The sequence below is a fragment of the Neovison vison genome, chromosome 6 (assembly GCF_020171115.1).
Source record: "Neovison vison isolate M4711 chromosome 6, ASM_NN_V1, whole genome shotgun sequence".
NCBI classification, from domain to species: Eukaryota; Metazoa; Chordata; class Mammalia; order Carnivora; family Mustelidae; genus Neogale; species Neogale vison.
In genome coordinates this window covers 146,606,345-146,623,090 of record NC_058096.1, presented here as the reverse complement: position 1 = coordinate 146,623,090, position 16,746 = coordinate 146,606,345, and the positions used below count along the sequence as shown (strand labels likewise).

At 39.9% G+C, this 16,746-nt stretch overlaps 1 protein-coding gene across 3 annotated transcripts in view; it reads right to left on the bottom strand.

Moving 5' to 3' along the window:
• Nucleotides 1-14,177, bottom strand: part of UBE2E2 (ubiquitin conjugating enzyme E2 E2) — a 384,658-nt gene extending 370,481 nt beyond the window's left edge. The window contains exons 1-2 of one of the 3 annotated variants that reach the window (XM_044252543.1): nt 14,017-14,177; nt 8,013-8,196 (exon numbers count right to left, since the gene is read on the bottom strand). In XM_044252543.1, the coding sequence (XP_044108478.1) occupies nt 8,013-8,188 (176 nt within the window). In that variant the 5' untranslated portion in view covers nt 8,189-8,196; nt 14,017-14,177. Of the gene's footprint in view, nt 1-8,012; nt 8,197-13,815; nt 13,954-14,016 lie in introns of those variants that run through there. The other 2 variants (XM_044252545.1, XM_044252544.1) reach the window with 2 other exon arrangements.
• Between the last annotated feature and the right edge of the window lie 2,569 nt (nt 14,178-16,746).

Genomic DNA, 16,746 nt, shown 5'->3' with positions numbered 1-16,746 from the left:
GCTTAAATATACGATTTAGTTATGAAAGACATCTAATACTTTTTTTTTTTAAATGTAACTACCATTAACTGGGAGGAGGAAAAGGGAATGAAGAGTAGGTAAACAAGCTATATCCTCAAATTTCATAGCAAAGAGTCAAAAGATACTAACAATTCATATATTCTATATAATTTGTTATGCAGAAACACCAACAGAAGGACTTAGTGATGGTGAAAAGAGTTTGCTTCAAGGGAATAAGCTGGGATAGAGAAGTATTTGGACAGAAAATTGTTGCTTTCCACTAAAATGTCTCTGTATTGCTTAATTAGTTACCAGAAACATGAATAACATCTATGAATTGTTTTTAAACCAAGAGGACCAAAAAAACAGCCATTCAAAAGAGCAAGCTTAAATTGTCAAAGAAAGCTTTTTAATAGAATTTCTGTGGGATTTTCAAATAACTCATCTTGTTCTATGCTTATACCATCCCTCTGGGTTTAAAAAATTGATAAATCAGGGGCACTTGGGAGGCTCAGTAGGTTAAGCGTCTGACTCCTGATCTCAGCTCAGATCTCAATCTCATAGTCATGAGGTTAGCCCTGCACTGGGCTCCAGGCTAAGCATGGAGCCTACTTAAAAAAAAAAAAAAAAAAAAAATTTGATAAATCCTAATTTTCTATCAAATAATTCTATAATGGAACTCGAACCCCTCTAAATGTCTAGAATTCCAGATCTAATTATTCAATATAAAAAGCAATTTACTGATAAACTTGACAACTCTAAGCAGTGAGTCTATACATTAAAATGTATTTTGTGCCACACCTAAGAAAGGCTGTATTTCTCTTGACAGAAAAGATAATACTAAGAACTGCTATTTAAACAGTTGCAAGATATCCTGTTGCTTTTAATGACAGCAATTCAATTCTTTCTCAAAAGTTGTGATCATGGTATGTATTAAGATTCTCAGTCTTGATGTGGGGAAAGTAAGGAGGAAGCTATTTCAGAAACTGTCCCTTAGGTTGAAGAAAAATGAAAAAGTATTAGTAATTCATACTTACAACAGCCTACCTTTCACATGATGATCTTTGTCTACTAAAAGTGAACTAAATAAATCTCACAGAATTCTCTAAGTATTACTGTTTTATCATTTCCCATTTAAAAGATAAGGAAACTGGGACGCCTGGGTGGCGCAGTTGGTTGGACGACTGCCTTCAGCTCAGGGCGTGATCCTGGAGTCCCGGGATCGAGTCCCACATCAGGCTCCCAGCTCCATGGGGAGTCTGCTTCGCTCTCTGACCTTCTCCTCGCTCGTGCTCTCTCTCACTGTCTCTCTCTCTCAAATAAATAAAATAAAATCTTTAAAAAAAAAAAAAAAGATAAGGAAACTAAGGCTAGTTATTGTACCCTGGTAACATGAAAGACAGGCAATTATCTTGCTAAGTCAAACAAACAAAAGGCCTCTCTCTTATCAGAACTTTTAAGACAAAATTATTTCTTCAGACATCAATCAACTAGACAATTGCTTAAATTCCCAATTACTATCTAGCAGTGCCACTTCTTTGGTTATTATGATACAGAAGTCAGGAACTGCACGTAAGTATTGAGACAAGTCAGAAGCAAAATACAAACTGAATTTCAGTTCGTAAGACAACCTAATACCTTAGCTATTCCAGAAATGGTAAGAGTCCTGCACGTGACTGTCATTTGCTAAAAAGAATGGAGTGGGAAGAAAGGAAGTGAAATAACAATTATGATTTATTTGGACTTACATGAAGAATATGGTATCAAAATTATACAAAATGGAGAAAATATGAAGTGCTCATTTTAACAACACCACTTTGGATTAATGGTTCAGAAAAATGAAGCAGTAAGTACTGACATGTTTAAAACACACACACAGATTTCAGGCTAAAGAAAATTCAGTAACTCGTTCAGGTCCAAGTAGAACAAGAATATTTGGACATGGCAATTCACAAAGGTATTTTCTTAGAAGTTACTTTAAAAAAAAACAAAAAACTTCATTCCACCAAAATTACTTTCTATATTCCTCTATGGACTGTATTCCTTGATCACCTGAGAACTCTTATTCTGACTAACAGAATGAACTGGTCAAAACCCTTGAAAATGAAATTATTCTCAGGAAGAAAAACATCACACCATTAATTAAAGTAGCAAGCGCCTGGGTGGATCAGTCGGTAAGAAGCTGCCTTCAGTTCAGGTCATGATCCAAAGGTCCTAGGATTGAGCCCCACACTGGGCTCCCTGCTCAGTGAGGAGCCTGCGTCTTCCTCTCCCCCTCCCCTTGCACATGTGTTCAAGCATGTGCTCTCTCTCTCTCTCAAATAAATAAAATCTTTAAAAACAAATAAATAAATAAATGTCAAAGTGGTATCTGAATTAACCCAGAAAACAGAGTCATTGCAAATAGTAAGCCTAAAGTTTAATGGCTGAATGATGATCTGTGATTTTTATTATATCTTCAATTAAATGATTTTGCACATCAACTGTAAGATTCATCCTGATTTCAGAAACATTAAAAAGTTTGAATATGTACATTTAGAACCAAGAAGATTAAGTACAAAAGATTATCTATGAAGAGTACTACTTCATTCTAATGTAGAAAACTAAGAGCTGATATAATAAAAGTTGATGCTGGAAAGTACAAGAATCCACCTTCCAACCTAACAAAAATTTAGTCTAAAACCAAACAGCATTCATTCCTAAAACACTCTATTATGTCCAGTAAAATTACAATGTCTAAAGTTAATCTGGAATAAATGTGACTTAAAATTCACATTTACAGATGTATCAACACTTGAAAGTAGTGCAGTCAATTCAATGACAAGCTCAAAACAGTTATTTTATTCAACTGACTCATAAATTTAATAAAATCATCAAAACTTGTCAGTGCCAAACATAGTCCAACTACATACTTGCGAATATAACAGGAGTGATACAGACATTATCAGGAGAACAGACCATGGTAACAGCATGCCAATGTTTTAAGAAACAAATTCTTGCCGAAGAGCAAAAATTGATCAAAGATGTAACTATAATCTTCCTCTTCACTCAAAATAGATGAAATTAATTCATACCATTTTTTAAATAAAATACCCACTTAACTCTTTCCTGTATCCTACCCTACATTACTTTTCCATAATACTTGAAAATTGAGATTTTTTTAAGAAAACATGTTTCTACACAAAATCATTTAGTTCTTCAATTATAGCACATTTCAGGCAATTGAACACCTATGTGCAAAGCGCTTTTCTTGAGTGACTATAAAATGCGTATAATCACAGCATCTGAGTATATCTAGTTTAACAAAAGCACTATGTCCTCAAAGGCTAACATATATCTCATTGTCCGAAAATTTATCAAGTGAGCTTGAAAAATATCTACAAGACTTTAACTGGCACAAAGTCTGACAATGACAGCATTGGTGTATGAGACCTCATCAGATGCCAAATAAATGCTTTATCACATTTAGTTCTCACAACAGCCCTATGAAGACAGTACCATTATTATCTCCATTTTATAGAAAAGAAAACCTAGAATTAGAAATGTTAAATTATGGGGGCACCTGGGTGGCTCAGTGGGTTAAGCCTCTGCCTTTGGCTCAGGTCATGATATCAGGGTCCTGGGTTCGAGCCCCACATCGGGCTCTCTGCTTAGCAGGGAGCCTGCTTTCCCCTCTCTCTCTCTGCCTACTTGTGATCCCTCTCTGTCAAATAAATAAATTAAATCTTTTAAAAAAAAAAAAAAAGAAGAAGAAGAAAAAAGAAATGTTAAATTATGTATCTAAGATCACAAGGCTATTTGCCAGAACCTATAATTAAACCCAGACCCCACTTCTAGAATCCAAGCTCTACACTGCTTCTGATAAACTTTCTCCTATAAAATGACACCAAATGGAAAAGACTTCTCATCTGAATAAAAACCAATTAACGATAATAAATCGGAATTTCATTTTGAAACTACCTCTAACTTTGAATCTTGTGATTAGTACTGGGATCTTAATATCCATGGAAGATCCAATCCCTATAATAAACTCAAGGTTCTAAGGAAACCAGTAAATAAATACTATGACCTTCCTATGGTAGGCACTGTAGATATAATGATGAATTTAAAAGATGCCCTCATGATTCTCAAATTTTTTCTCAGTTGTTAGAACTTAAGCAAAGATGACAAAAATAAAATAACTTCACTATTAACTAAATCAGGGGAAAGGAAGAGTGAAGAATTAAGCTTTTTCTTTTAACTTAAAAAGCCAGCAGGGAAGCAGCATTTTTATACTTAAAACATATAGTAAATGATTTAATCACTTCAGATACTGAAACCCGTAAAACACCTGGAGATCTTCTAGAGGAAGGTCATAAATCACAATTTTAAAATCACAGATTACAGGGGTGCCAGGGTGGCTCAGTTGGTTAAGCATCTGCCTTCGGCTCAGATCATGATCTCAGGGTCCTGGCACTGAGCCCTGCATCAGGCTCCCTGCTCAGCAGAGAGCCTGCTTCTCCCTCTCCTTCTCCCCTCCCCCCGGCTTATACTCTCCCTCTCTCTCTCTGTCAAATAAATGATTAAGTCACTTCAGGTACTGTCACCCATAAACTACCTGGAGATATTCTAGAGGAAGTTTCTAGGATTTAGTAGCCTTGTGATCTTAGATACATAATTTAACATTTCTAATGCTGGGTTTCCTTTTCTGTAAAATGGAGATACAGCCCTTCATAGGGCTGTTGTGAGAACTAAACATGATAAAGCATTTATTTGGCATCTAGTAAGATCTCATACACTGATACTGTCATTTATAGACTTTGTCCAGTTAAAAAGTCTTGCAGGTATTTTTCAAGTTCACTTGATAAACTTTGGGAAATGAAATATATGTTAGCCTTTGAGGATGCAGTGTTGTTAAAAAAGAAATACTCAGATGCTGTGATTATTTGCATTTTATAGTCACTCAAGGAAAGCACTTGGCACATAGGTGCTCATAGGTGCTCAACTGCATGAAATGTGCTATAATTGAAGAACTAAATGATTTTGTGTAGAAACATGTTCTCTTTAAAAAACCTCAGTTAAACGTCTGCTTCAGTTCAGGTCACGATCTTGGGGTCCTGAGATGGAGCCCAGCATCAGGATCCCTGCTCAACGGGGAATCTTCTTCTCCCTCTGTTCTTCCCTCCCACTCATGCCCTCTTTCTCTCTCAAATAAATAAATAAAATCTTTAAAAAAAAAAAAAAATCACAAATTCACAAGAAAGAATCTGTCAGTAGAGAGATTCCTTCAGCCAAAAAGCAATTCAGACAATACTTAATACTTTAACCAATGCAATAATACCAATTTCTATTATATGCCAGCCAGGTACTGTTTTGGATTCTTTACACACACCATCTCAAAACTACATCTTATCCCCTACTTAAAAAAGATGGGGGGGGGGGCGCCTGGGTGGCTCAGTGGGTTAAGCCGCTGCCTTCAGCTCGGGTCATGATCTCGGGGTACTGGGATCGAGTCCCGCATCCGGCTCTCTGCTCAGCAGGGAGCCTGCTTCCCTCTCTCTCTCTCTGCCTGCCTCTCCATCTACCTGTGATTTCTCTCTGTCAAATAAATAAATAAAATCTTAAAAAAAAAAAAAAAAAAAAAGATGGGGAGGACTAGGTTTGAATATATAATCTATACCTGTTTTACACACTGCAGTAAAATAAAGTAAAAGACGATCCATGTATGTGAAAAAATTCATGCAACCCTGAGTTTCGCACATAATACATTAATAATCTCTCCTAAGCAGAATTTGGTCTTTTGATACATCATTCAACAAACAGGATTTTGGGGGCGCCTGGTAGCTCAGTCATTAAGCATCTGCCTTTGTTCAGGTCATGATCCCAGGGTCCCGCATCAGGCTCTGTGCTCAGCAGGAAGCCTGCTTCTCCCTCTCCTGCTCCACCTGCTTGTGTTCCCTCTTGTCACTGTCACTCTCTCTCTCTGTCAAATAAGTAAATAAATAAATAATCTTAAGAAAGAAAGAGGATTTTGAAGGATTTTACGGTGGTACTCCCAACAGGGGGAAAGGCAGGGCTTCAAGAAGGAGTCTTTGCTAACAAGCAATCATGGGAGAACTGAGCACGGAGTCAGGAGAAGCACTATCTAGACCCCACTCCCCACAGACCTAGCCAGCCCATCCTCTCCCTTTTCTGATAAGCTAAAGATGCCATGTGGAAACCCTTACTATCAGAAGCTGAGAAACTGAATTATAGTTTTCTTGTGCATATGCAGGCACAGTCTGTATCTGAGTATCTCTTACCCACCCACCCCAACCTCCTTTCTTTCATCTAAATGTCATATTTTCTCCCTTCTTACCTTTCTTATCCATACTAACTCCACCTCCCCATTTCCCAGCAGCAGGTCATTTTGTGTTTTGGCCAGGCAGCAGAGGGGTCATGTCAGCCAGCTAAAGGCCCTCTGGACTTGTGCTGTGACAGCAAAAACAAACAGAACCCTTTCCCCACACTAGCATGTTCTAGTACAAAGGCTTAAAATTTGAGGCTATCTGCCTTCCACACAACTCCTTCATCAGAAGTCAGGGATTAGCAACACACTTTTGGGAAAGGTATGACTACCACAGTCCCTTGGAATGAGTTGCTGACCACTCATGATCACTCCAACATCTCTATCTAGAAGCTCATGTTCCACATGGAGGCTTGAGAAGGTTCTTCCTGATCCTGAGAATTTACTAGGCCAGAAGGAAATTGACTAGGCCAAAGGTCTGCTAGACTGTAATGGTTTTTGGTCTTCAGGAAACGACCCCCTAACCCAGATAACCCAATAAAATATAAAACTATCATTCAACACTCAGACATTCCTCTATGCCTAAAACTTACAAAATGCCTTCATTATGCTTCCTATTTGACATCTTTTAAAAGGTATTAGAACAAAACAAGAACATTAAATCATAAAATCGGGAAAAACTGTACTCAATCTAGTTTACTCTTAAATTATTTTCTAAGAGATATTCTATAATTAAACAATATTAAAGTTTATGTCTCTCATAAGCAACTGATATGGCAATAGAGAATCATTCAAGTATCTACCTTCCAGATCTATTGTCTAGAGAAAAAAAAAACATATCAAGATGGACCCACTGCCTAATTCAATAAAACCAAGATGTATTTGTCAAACTTCAGCATTTCTAACTTTACTAACAGGGAGTAGTAGAAAACACACATCATTCAACAACTATTTTAATAGAATTCTACTCACTGTCCTGTTACAGAAAAGAATAAAATATTTATAGTCAAGTAAATCAAACTATCACACTTTTACCCACATTTTCCTATATATGCTCAATTAATAATACATAAACACACACAATGGATATATATATTTATGGATGTGCCATTCTGGTTAACTGACTTTAAATAATAAAAAGTTCATATTGCCGGGACGCCTGGGTGGCTCAGTTGGTTAAGCGGCTGCCTTCGGCTCAGGTCATGATCCCAGGGTCCTGGGATCGAGTCCCACATCGGGCTCCTTGCTCGACGGGGAGCCTGCTTCTCCCTCTGCTTCTGCCTGCCTCTCTGTCTGCCTGTGCTTGCTCGCTCTCTCCCTCTCTGACAAATAAATAAAATCTTAAAAAAAAAAAAAAAGTTCATATTGCCTACAATTAAAACACTGTAAAAGAAATAATCTTGAGGGCGCCTGGGTGGCTCAGTGATTTAAGCCGCTGCCTTCGGCTCAGGTCATGATCTCAGGGTCCTGGGATCGAGTCCCGCATCGGGCTCTCTGCTCAGCAGGGAGCCTGCTTCCTCCTCTCTCTCTGCCTGCCTCTCTGCCTACTTGTGATCTCTCTCTGTCAAATAAATAAATAAAATTTAAAAAAAAAAAAAAAAAAGAAATAATCTTGAATAAGAAAGAAAAATCCATGAATCTCATGGACCACACCCCAGAAAAATAACTAAATACAACACAAAGATAGAATTTAAAACAAGAAATTGAGACTAAAACTTTTCTAAAAGGCATATAATAATTGAGGTACCTTTTAGCACTAGTTGACAATTTAGCAGCTGTTTTGCTGGATATTTTTCCCTCCTTTTTCTTGGGCTGAACTTGCTCTCTTTCTGGTTCTTGCTGAACACTTTCACGTTGGTCTCCATCAGAACTTCCTCCACTAGTGCTTGGGCTGTCATCAACTCTTTGTGCCTCAGTGGACATTTTAGATCCTGGATTGAAAATAAAAAATCAATTATTTAATTATGGGAGGACTACCTCTAGAATAGAGAAAAAGTAAACCTCAAAGTAGAAGCAAAGCTAATATACAATGAATACGGTTGCCACTCACAAATCAGCTCTGGGAGTTGCCAAAACTTTTCTCTCAAAATGTACCTAGGAAAAAAAATGAAAACCACAAAATATACACACAAAATGTTCACAGTAACATTATTCATAAAGCTTGGGCACCTGGGTGGCTCAGTTGCTTGAATGACTGCCTTTAGCTCAGGTCATGATCCTGGAGTCCCAGGATCAAGTACCGCATCGGGCTCCTTGCTTGCTCAGCAGGGGGTCTGCTTCTCTCTCTGACCTTCCCCCTCTCATGCTCGCTCTCTCTCATTCTCTTCCTCTCTCAAATAAATAAATAAAATCTTTTTTAAAAATTACTCATAAAGCCAAAAGAGGAAACAACTCAAACATCCACTAATAAATGGATAAACCAAATGGTATACAGCCACACAATGGAATATTATTCAGTTATAAAAAGTAATGAAGCACAATATATACACACTACAACATGGATGAACTTTAAAAACATTACACTAAGTGAAGGAAGCAGGTCACAAAAGACAACTATATGTTTCCATTTACATGAACTGTCCAGAATAGGAAAATTCTCAGAGACCGAGAAGTCGGTAAGTGTTTGCCAGGACTAGGAATGAGGGAAAAATGGGTAAAGGAGTGCTAATAGGTATGAAGTATTCTTTTGGGGTGATGAAAATGTTCTTAAATTAGATAATGGTGATATTGTACAACTCTAAATATTCTGAAAACTACTAAATTCAAATCCTCCAAACTAGTCAACTGTTATCTCTGGTAACAGAAGAACACAAAAGAACACAGAGGCCCACATGATTCTAAATGAAAACTGAACCACATGATGGTGTCAGCATTGATCAAGCAATATACCAAGCAACCCTGTTTCACAAGAAATGGACACTGTCTTGAGATGCTGAGGGACTCCCCTACCCCCCTCCCAGCCTTGGATAAAATATTCCTAAAGGCTTTCAAGTTCCCTTTGCTCTGAGTTCATGCTCCCCACACAGCTCTGATTATCAACTCAACTTTCTTAATACCTTGACATATAGCTGCAGCTACAACCTGGATAGCAGACACAAAAAATTCTAGTAAGTGAGAAGGGATATCCCTTCTCAACTGTCAACCCATCATAATCAATTTCTGAGTCTGATTTCTATGAACAGATCCCTTATGACCAAACTAGCTTAGAATGTACTGACAAATTCAAAACAAAACTAACAAATCAATGTCCAGACTCTAAAGAGCCTTGTGCTCACTATGTTACTGTCACCTAATAACCACTTTGTAAAAGAAAGTACCTCAAATAAAGCACTGGTATTTATTACTATAATTAGTCTAAATATACAGCTAGTTGACAATGATGAAAATGCATCATCACCCAAGATTTAACTTACTGCTTGCTCTAAATCAAAGTGATTTCATAATACAAATCTTTAATGGATTAAAGTTTTTATGGTAAGACAAACCAAAAAGCAATGTAAGAGAATGGAAGAGAGGTGAACAGTCAACAGAAAATACTGAATGCCTTCCATGAGACGACACACAAGCACACCATCACCCCTCTCAACTCCAACATCCCATCCCCCATGCCAAATAAAACAGATCTGCACAAGCAGCTCTGAAACACACTGACAGAGAAATCTGCCTGCTCTTCTACCTATTCTGTAAATGGAGAGCATCAGTCTCCACAGCTGTGACACCTTTTATGAGCACTAAAGTCACTTAATAGAATACTGAAATTTTATATCAGTATGTTTCATGTCTAGCTCTAACAGTCCTAACATATTTCTTGCTTTTTTTTTTCATTTTTATTTCACTTTAATTCTTACCCTTGGATTTAACATTGATTTTTTTTCCAGCTTACTTCTTTCAATTAAAATATATCACAAGTTTAAAATTTAGTAAGTATGTATATATAAGAGCATGTTAGAACAGATGTGCATGGAAGTCAGAAAGAGACCAATTCTAGGGAAAGGTCCTTGGATATAGCAAAATGCTGTTGGCAATATTTTAAGAAATGTGGAATGAGTGAGAACTCATTTTATACATCCTAAACCAGAAGCAATCCATTACATGACAAATATAGGGAAATCTAAATGAAATGAAATTCTTTTTTACTGAACCTGGAGCCTCAGCTTAATAAACTATGCCCTCAGTTTCAATTATATATTACTTTAATTATACACATTTATATATATACATTTATAGAGTTACAGGTATATATATAGTATACATATATTCTTCTTAATGTTCTTATTTATGTACATTTATATGCCAATACTGCAATGAGCATATAACTACTTGAAGGATTACTCAATGATTCAATCTGAGCTATAATCTGAAGCCCAAATTTTGAAAATTGCTTCAGAATATAGGAAAACTAAAACTAGTCTCTCCAGAGAACTACTGAAAAGTACTATTATGGGGCACCTGGCTGACTCAGTTGGTAGAGCATGCAACTCTTGATCTCAGGGTTGCAAGTTTGAGCCTAATGCTGGGTGTAGAGATTACTAACTCAATAAATTTAAAAAGAAATGATTAAAAATATCCAAATAGGGGGCGCCTGGGTGGCTCAGTGGGTTAAGCCGCTGCCTTCGGCTCGGGTCATGATCTCAGGGTCCTGGGATCGAGTCCCACATCGGGCTCTCTGCTCAGCGGGGAGCCTGCTTCCCTCTCTCTCTCTCTGGCTGCCTCTCTGCCTACTTGTGATTTCTCTCTGTCAAATAAATAAAATAAAAAATCTTAAAAAAAAAAAAAATATCCAAATAGGGAGTGAGTGCTAATAGGTATGGTGTTTCTATTTAAGGTGCTGAAAATGTTCTAAAAACAGATAGTTGTGATGGTTGCACATCCTTGTGACTATATACTGAGACCACTTAGTATACTATCTATTTTGAAAGGGTGAGTATTGCAGTATATGGATTATAACTCCACAAAGTGGTTATTAACAAATGGGCTTGGGTCTCAGTGTGTTTGGCTGATGGAGTTTAGAAAAAAATGGAGAAGTACTGAATATGTGGATACTAAAAGAACGCCAATAGAGGGTATTAGAGGAAATCCTTAAGGAAAATTCTTAAATTGTAATATACATATAGAACAGTACACAAATGGTGAGTGTTGGCCAATGAGTTGTCATGTACTGAACACACTTGTGTTACCAGTATCCAGGCCAAGAAACACAGCATATTCGTCTCTCCTGTCACTACCCTAACCTCTAAGACCACATCTTGTCCATCTCTGAACTTCACATAAACTGATGATGATATATACTCTTAAGTTTCACTACTTTCCATAAAGAGAAACCCAAATAGACGTATAATTTCTATAGTTTCACCATACAGAAAAAATTTTATTTCCACTTTTGACCTCACTTTATTTCATCCAAATGTTAATGTAAAGATGATTAATTCATCAGAGACCACTAATAAACACTACAGAAACTTTTAGAAACAAAGTTTTCATGTCTTTTTCAAATATCAAGAGTAAGGCAAATTTCCACTGATTTTGGTCTTTAAATGCCTAATTACAGAAAAAAGTATTAGGAAAAAAGTTATTGTACCACTCAGGTAGCAACTAATTTTTATGAAGAAAAAGCAGTCTACAAGCACTTTAATTAGCTATAAATATAAAATTGGTGTTTTGTCTTTTCAAAGTATAAATGAATAAAAAGTCATGAATTAAAACTCTTTAAAGCTATATTATAAATCAGCATTTTAAGATTATCTTTAAGATTAATTCCTAATTAGCTAATTTGATCAAATCATCTAATCTAGAAGGAAGATAAATTTAAATTCCAGGGTTATAAACATAGAGCTCTTCTTCAATGATAGTTTCAAAGCTAGTAAGATATTTAAATCTACATTTTTAAATATAGACTCAAACTAAAACTTGGCTTATAAACATAAAATAGACTTTCCTCAAAAAATGTGTTATATTTAGAGTTTAGATATTGTTCCTTCTTCAACACACAAATTAAGCCTCTATTAGCTATGCACTCTATGTGGTAATTACAGTCCTGGAAATCAACAATATAGTAAATGAAATTCACTTGTTCCATAAAAACGAAATGATTTGGTTATAAACATAACTGATAAGTAAAAGCAACTACGGTAACTTCATAAATTTGATTACTATCCAGATAAGCCTTATAACTGTATTTTATGGTATAAAATTGCAATGTTCATTTGAGCTTTTACAACAAGAAAACGCCTAATTCTGTCATGTAATATCTTGTTATTTGTCTTCCTACTAAAATTTCTAAACTTTCTTAAAATGTAAAATAAAACACAATTTTTGAGGAAAAGGCGCTATGTTCTGGGGGAGATAAAATGGGGTATGACATTATATGAAAACACTACATCATCAGCATCAACCCACATACAAAACGCTAAAGAGCCAGAGCATCCAAATTGCTGAGACAATTATTTAAATCCCAAGGTCCAGAATGAATTGTTACCACATATTCAGGAACACACTTTTTAAAGAATAGAGGATTAAAAAAAAAAAAAAAAAAAAAAACTAAGAAGAGCTTAAAATCTTCCCAAAGCGCTAGATAATCTCAAGGTAAACCCTAGGACTTCCTTTTGTACTTTTAAATAAAAATATCTGAGTAGACTCTCAAGAATACACAATATAAAACGATGAATCCTGAAAACATGCAAATAGGTCTAACAGCCACCGAGCACAGGATGATGTCTTTCTAAAACGGCCTTAATTTCCTTAAGGGAAGATGGATTGGACATTTCTGGTTGGTCGTGGGGGGGAAAAAGCCACAAGAAGCTACGCTTTATCTTCATTAGAAATGGTAAAGGGCAAAAGGATCAAAACATTATGAGAGAAGAGAGGGGGAGAAGTGGAGGGAGGAGGGCCGAGGGAATCCAGTTTCAAACCAGGCCAAGGGGGGCTGCAGAGAAGAGACCAGAAAAAAATGGGCTTCAGCTCCAAACTGTGACAAGCGCTAGGCTTCACAAAAGACCAACACAACACACACTTCACACCAGGGTATACACAAACACACCCCACAAGGTCTTCTCCAGGAGGGCCGCGGGGGTGCGGCGGCGGGGGAGCCAGACCCGGCACTCACCGGGAGAGACACCATGTGCAGCAATTATGCAATTAGGGAAAATAGCAAAAGATCAAGCCGGGCACTTCCCACCGTGACATTTATCCAGTACTTTTGCAAAGACTTAGTTCCAGGATGCGGCTGGGAGAGGAAAGGGGCTGGGAGGGTGGCGAAGGATGGGGAACTGAGAACGGAAGGGGGTAGAAGATGGGCAGGGAGGGACGAGGCGGGGGGGGGGGGGAATGAAAGGGGGGAGGGGTAGAAAGGGCGAGAAACCGGGGCAAGGAGGCTCGCGGGAGGGGGCGCAGGGAATGGGGCACGCCGGGGAACAGGGGAAAGAACTAGGGCGCAAGCGGTGTAAGCAGAGACCTGCGACGTGGAGGCAAGGTTGGGGGGGAAGCCCGCCAGAGGGAGGACGCCGGGGACGGGGACGGATGGGGGGGGGCACCGGCGAGGCCCGGGCGAATACCTGAGGGAGGGGCGTCCGCGCAGGTCGTGGACTCCAGCCCAAGCGCGGGGAGAGAGGGCTTCGGGGGCGGGGGTGCTGGGAGGCCTCGAGGACGGGGTGTCCCCGCAGACCGTCTAGTCACCGAAAGCCGGACCCGCGCACCACGCACCCGGCCGCCCGGCCACGCCTGTACCCGCCGCGCTCGCGCCCGCCCGGACTCACCCTCAGCGCCTCCGCCGCCGCCCGCGGCCGTTCCAGCTCCGGCTCCCGAGGCTGTTGCCCGCGGCTGCTGCTGTGGCCGCCCCCGAGTCCTGGAAAGTGAAGCCACCAGCTCCGTGAGACGCTGCCGCCGCCCGGCCGTCCGCGCGCGCGCCCGCGAGTGCGCGTCCCCGCGTGCCCGCCCGGGAGAGACCGCGAGAGCGCGAGCCCCACGTCGGCCGTGCCGCGCCGCGCGCCTCCCGGCACCCCAAGGCCGCTCGGCCCCGCCTCCTCCCCGCGCGCGGCCGCGAGGGGGCGGGGGCGGGCGCGCGCACAGCGGGGCTGCCCGGCCGGCCTGGCGAGGGGGCGGGGAGGCGGCGCGGAAAAGTAAAGTGACAGCCGAGTCCCGCAAGTGAGCAGTGGCGGGGGTGGGCGAGGGCAGTGCCATGGAGAAGCGAAGGCAGGGACACAGGAGAGGAGAGGGAAACAGAGGCTGACGAGACGACCTGAGGGGAAGGGACGCGGGGACCTTGACGGGCACGCGCATTAAAGGGAAATGTTGGCTGGGGGTAGTGGGAGTTGCCCTAAGACGGAACTGGGTGCGGCGTTCTACGCCCATCCACTGCAGCCCTGGACTTGCCTCAAAGAGTCTGCAAAGTACGCTACTGGGACTGACCCTGTTGACATACCAGCCAAAACTCGGATGCACGGTGCCCACATGCACCCAAGAAGAGAAAAGTTCGCACTATCCTGGAGAGTTCGCAAAGGCTAACCCAGACTACGCTACAGTGCAACAAGAATGTTCTGTCTTTTGGTTCGCTCTGGCCTAGAATGTACACGGCTACCCAGGAGCTCCACGCCATTTCTCACGCCCTGGGATACTGGGGAGAGAGGTGAAAGGAGGAGGAGCTATCAGAACGAGTAGGAGCTTCATTAATGCCCAGTCAAAGGCAATGGGAACTGTGGCAGTACTGTGGCTAACCTGAGGGAACATTAGGTTCCCCTATAATCTTCACCCCAAATAACCATTAAAAAAAAATCCCTATGTCTGCTATGCAAACTCAGCTTCTACAAAATTTCCCCCACCTCTACCCCTAGCTCCTCTTACCAACTGATAACTGTTGCTGCTCCTAGACCCAGTCTATATAGGAGCTGTCGCTATATTTGTGACATATCCTGGAGATGTCACTTTTTGTGGCAAAAGTGTCCAGCCTACAAAGTGCTGAAGGTAGCCCCACCAGAGTCCAGCACGATTCAAGCAGCCAAAAGAAATCAGTGCAGTAAGACCCCAGAGGACAGGATCAAGTCAAGATCCATACATACATCTATAACTGAAAATCCCTTTATCCTTCTTGAGGAACATTAAATAATAACATCCTTGAAAATTGGCAATGGCGGGTATTGGCTTCCAGCCTCCAGAAATTACTATTGAGTAAAAAGTGGGTGTGTTCTCGGGTGTCCTTTCTATGCAGCACTCAAGGATATCAACAGGCCCTGTACCCTAAAACTCAAAAACATGTATTGGAAGATTACATATTTAGCATGTCCTGGGGTTATTATCAATTATATAGCCACCTATACCTCTCACATGGTACAATATTTTATGCATATAATGCACAAAATTTGCTTTCTAATATTAGAATATGACCAAAATAGAACATTTCATAGATTGCCTTAAATGTCTGCATAATTTATTTTACCTCATTAAATCTCCATATTTTAATATTTTCATTTCCTGATTGTGTTTTGTGATGATCTGGTGAAAATAGATGACAGAATTCCCGTTTTCTAGGTCTCTATACTTTTCTCCAACAGACTACTTGTGTATATATACTCAGGTATATATCCTGTTGGGTTTTGCTTGGTTTTTAATGAATATTTTATAACAAAGTTCCCTTCTGTTATAAAAAGTATCAAAGTTGTTTTTTAGTCCTGGTCATTGGCAGCTGGTGGCTAGGAATGCAGCAATGTCAACTTCTAACTCTGTGAAAGAATTGGAAAATTTTTCACTGTTTAACTGCTGAAACCATGATTGCTGTGGTACTTCATTTATCAGCAAATGCTATAACTGCTGTGTACTATTTATTGAATTTAAGAAATTAAGGGTATAATACAAATCAGAATTGCCTTTTCTTTAATCCAAAGAATGTTGAGTACTAGGCACTGTCTAATTGGTTGGGTATGATATGGAATAAAAGAAAAAAATCTAGGGCACCTGGGTGGCTTAGTTAAGCATCTGTCTTTGGCTCCAATCATGATCCTGGAGTCCTGGTATGGAGCCCGAGTGGAGCTCCCTGTTTAGCAGGGAGTCTGCTTCTCCTTCTCCTCCTCCACCCCACTCATGTCCTATCTCTCTCTATCTCAAATAAATAAAAATCTTAGAAAGAGAAAGAGAGAGAAATTCCTCTCCTCACAGAGCTTCCCTATTTCTGAACTTTCTCTTTGTTTTATAAGTTACATCCAATTCATCAGCAAATTCTGTTGATGCTGCCTTCAAAAATACACCCTGAAAGTATCCACTGCTTCCCACGTCCCTCCCCACAGCTCAGACTGTAATCTAAGCTACCATCATCTCTCAACTACAGCCTCCTATCTGATCTTGCTACTTCCCTTACCTACTATCCCTCCATTCCCCGCCCCCTCAGGACACACAACAGTCTATTTTGTCCTTTAAAATATAGGTCTCTCCTCTTCTCAAAACCTTCAGTGGCAGGGTGCCTGGGTGGCTCAGTAGGTTGGGCATCTACCTTCAGC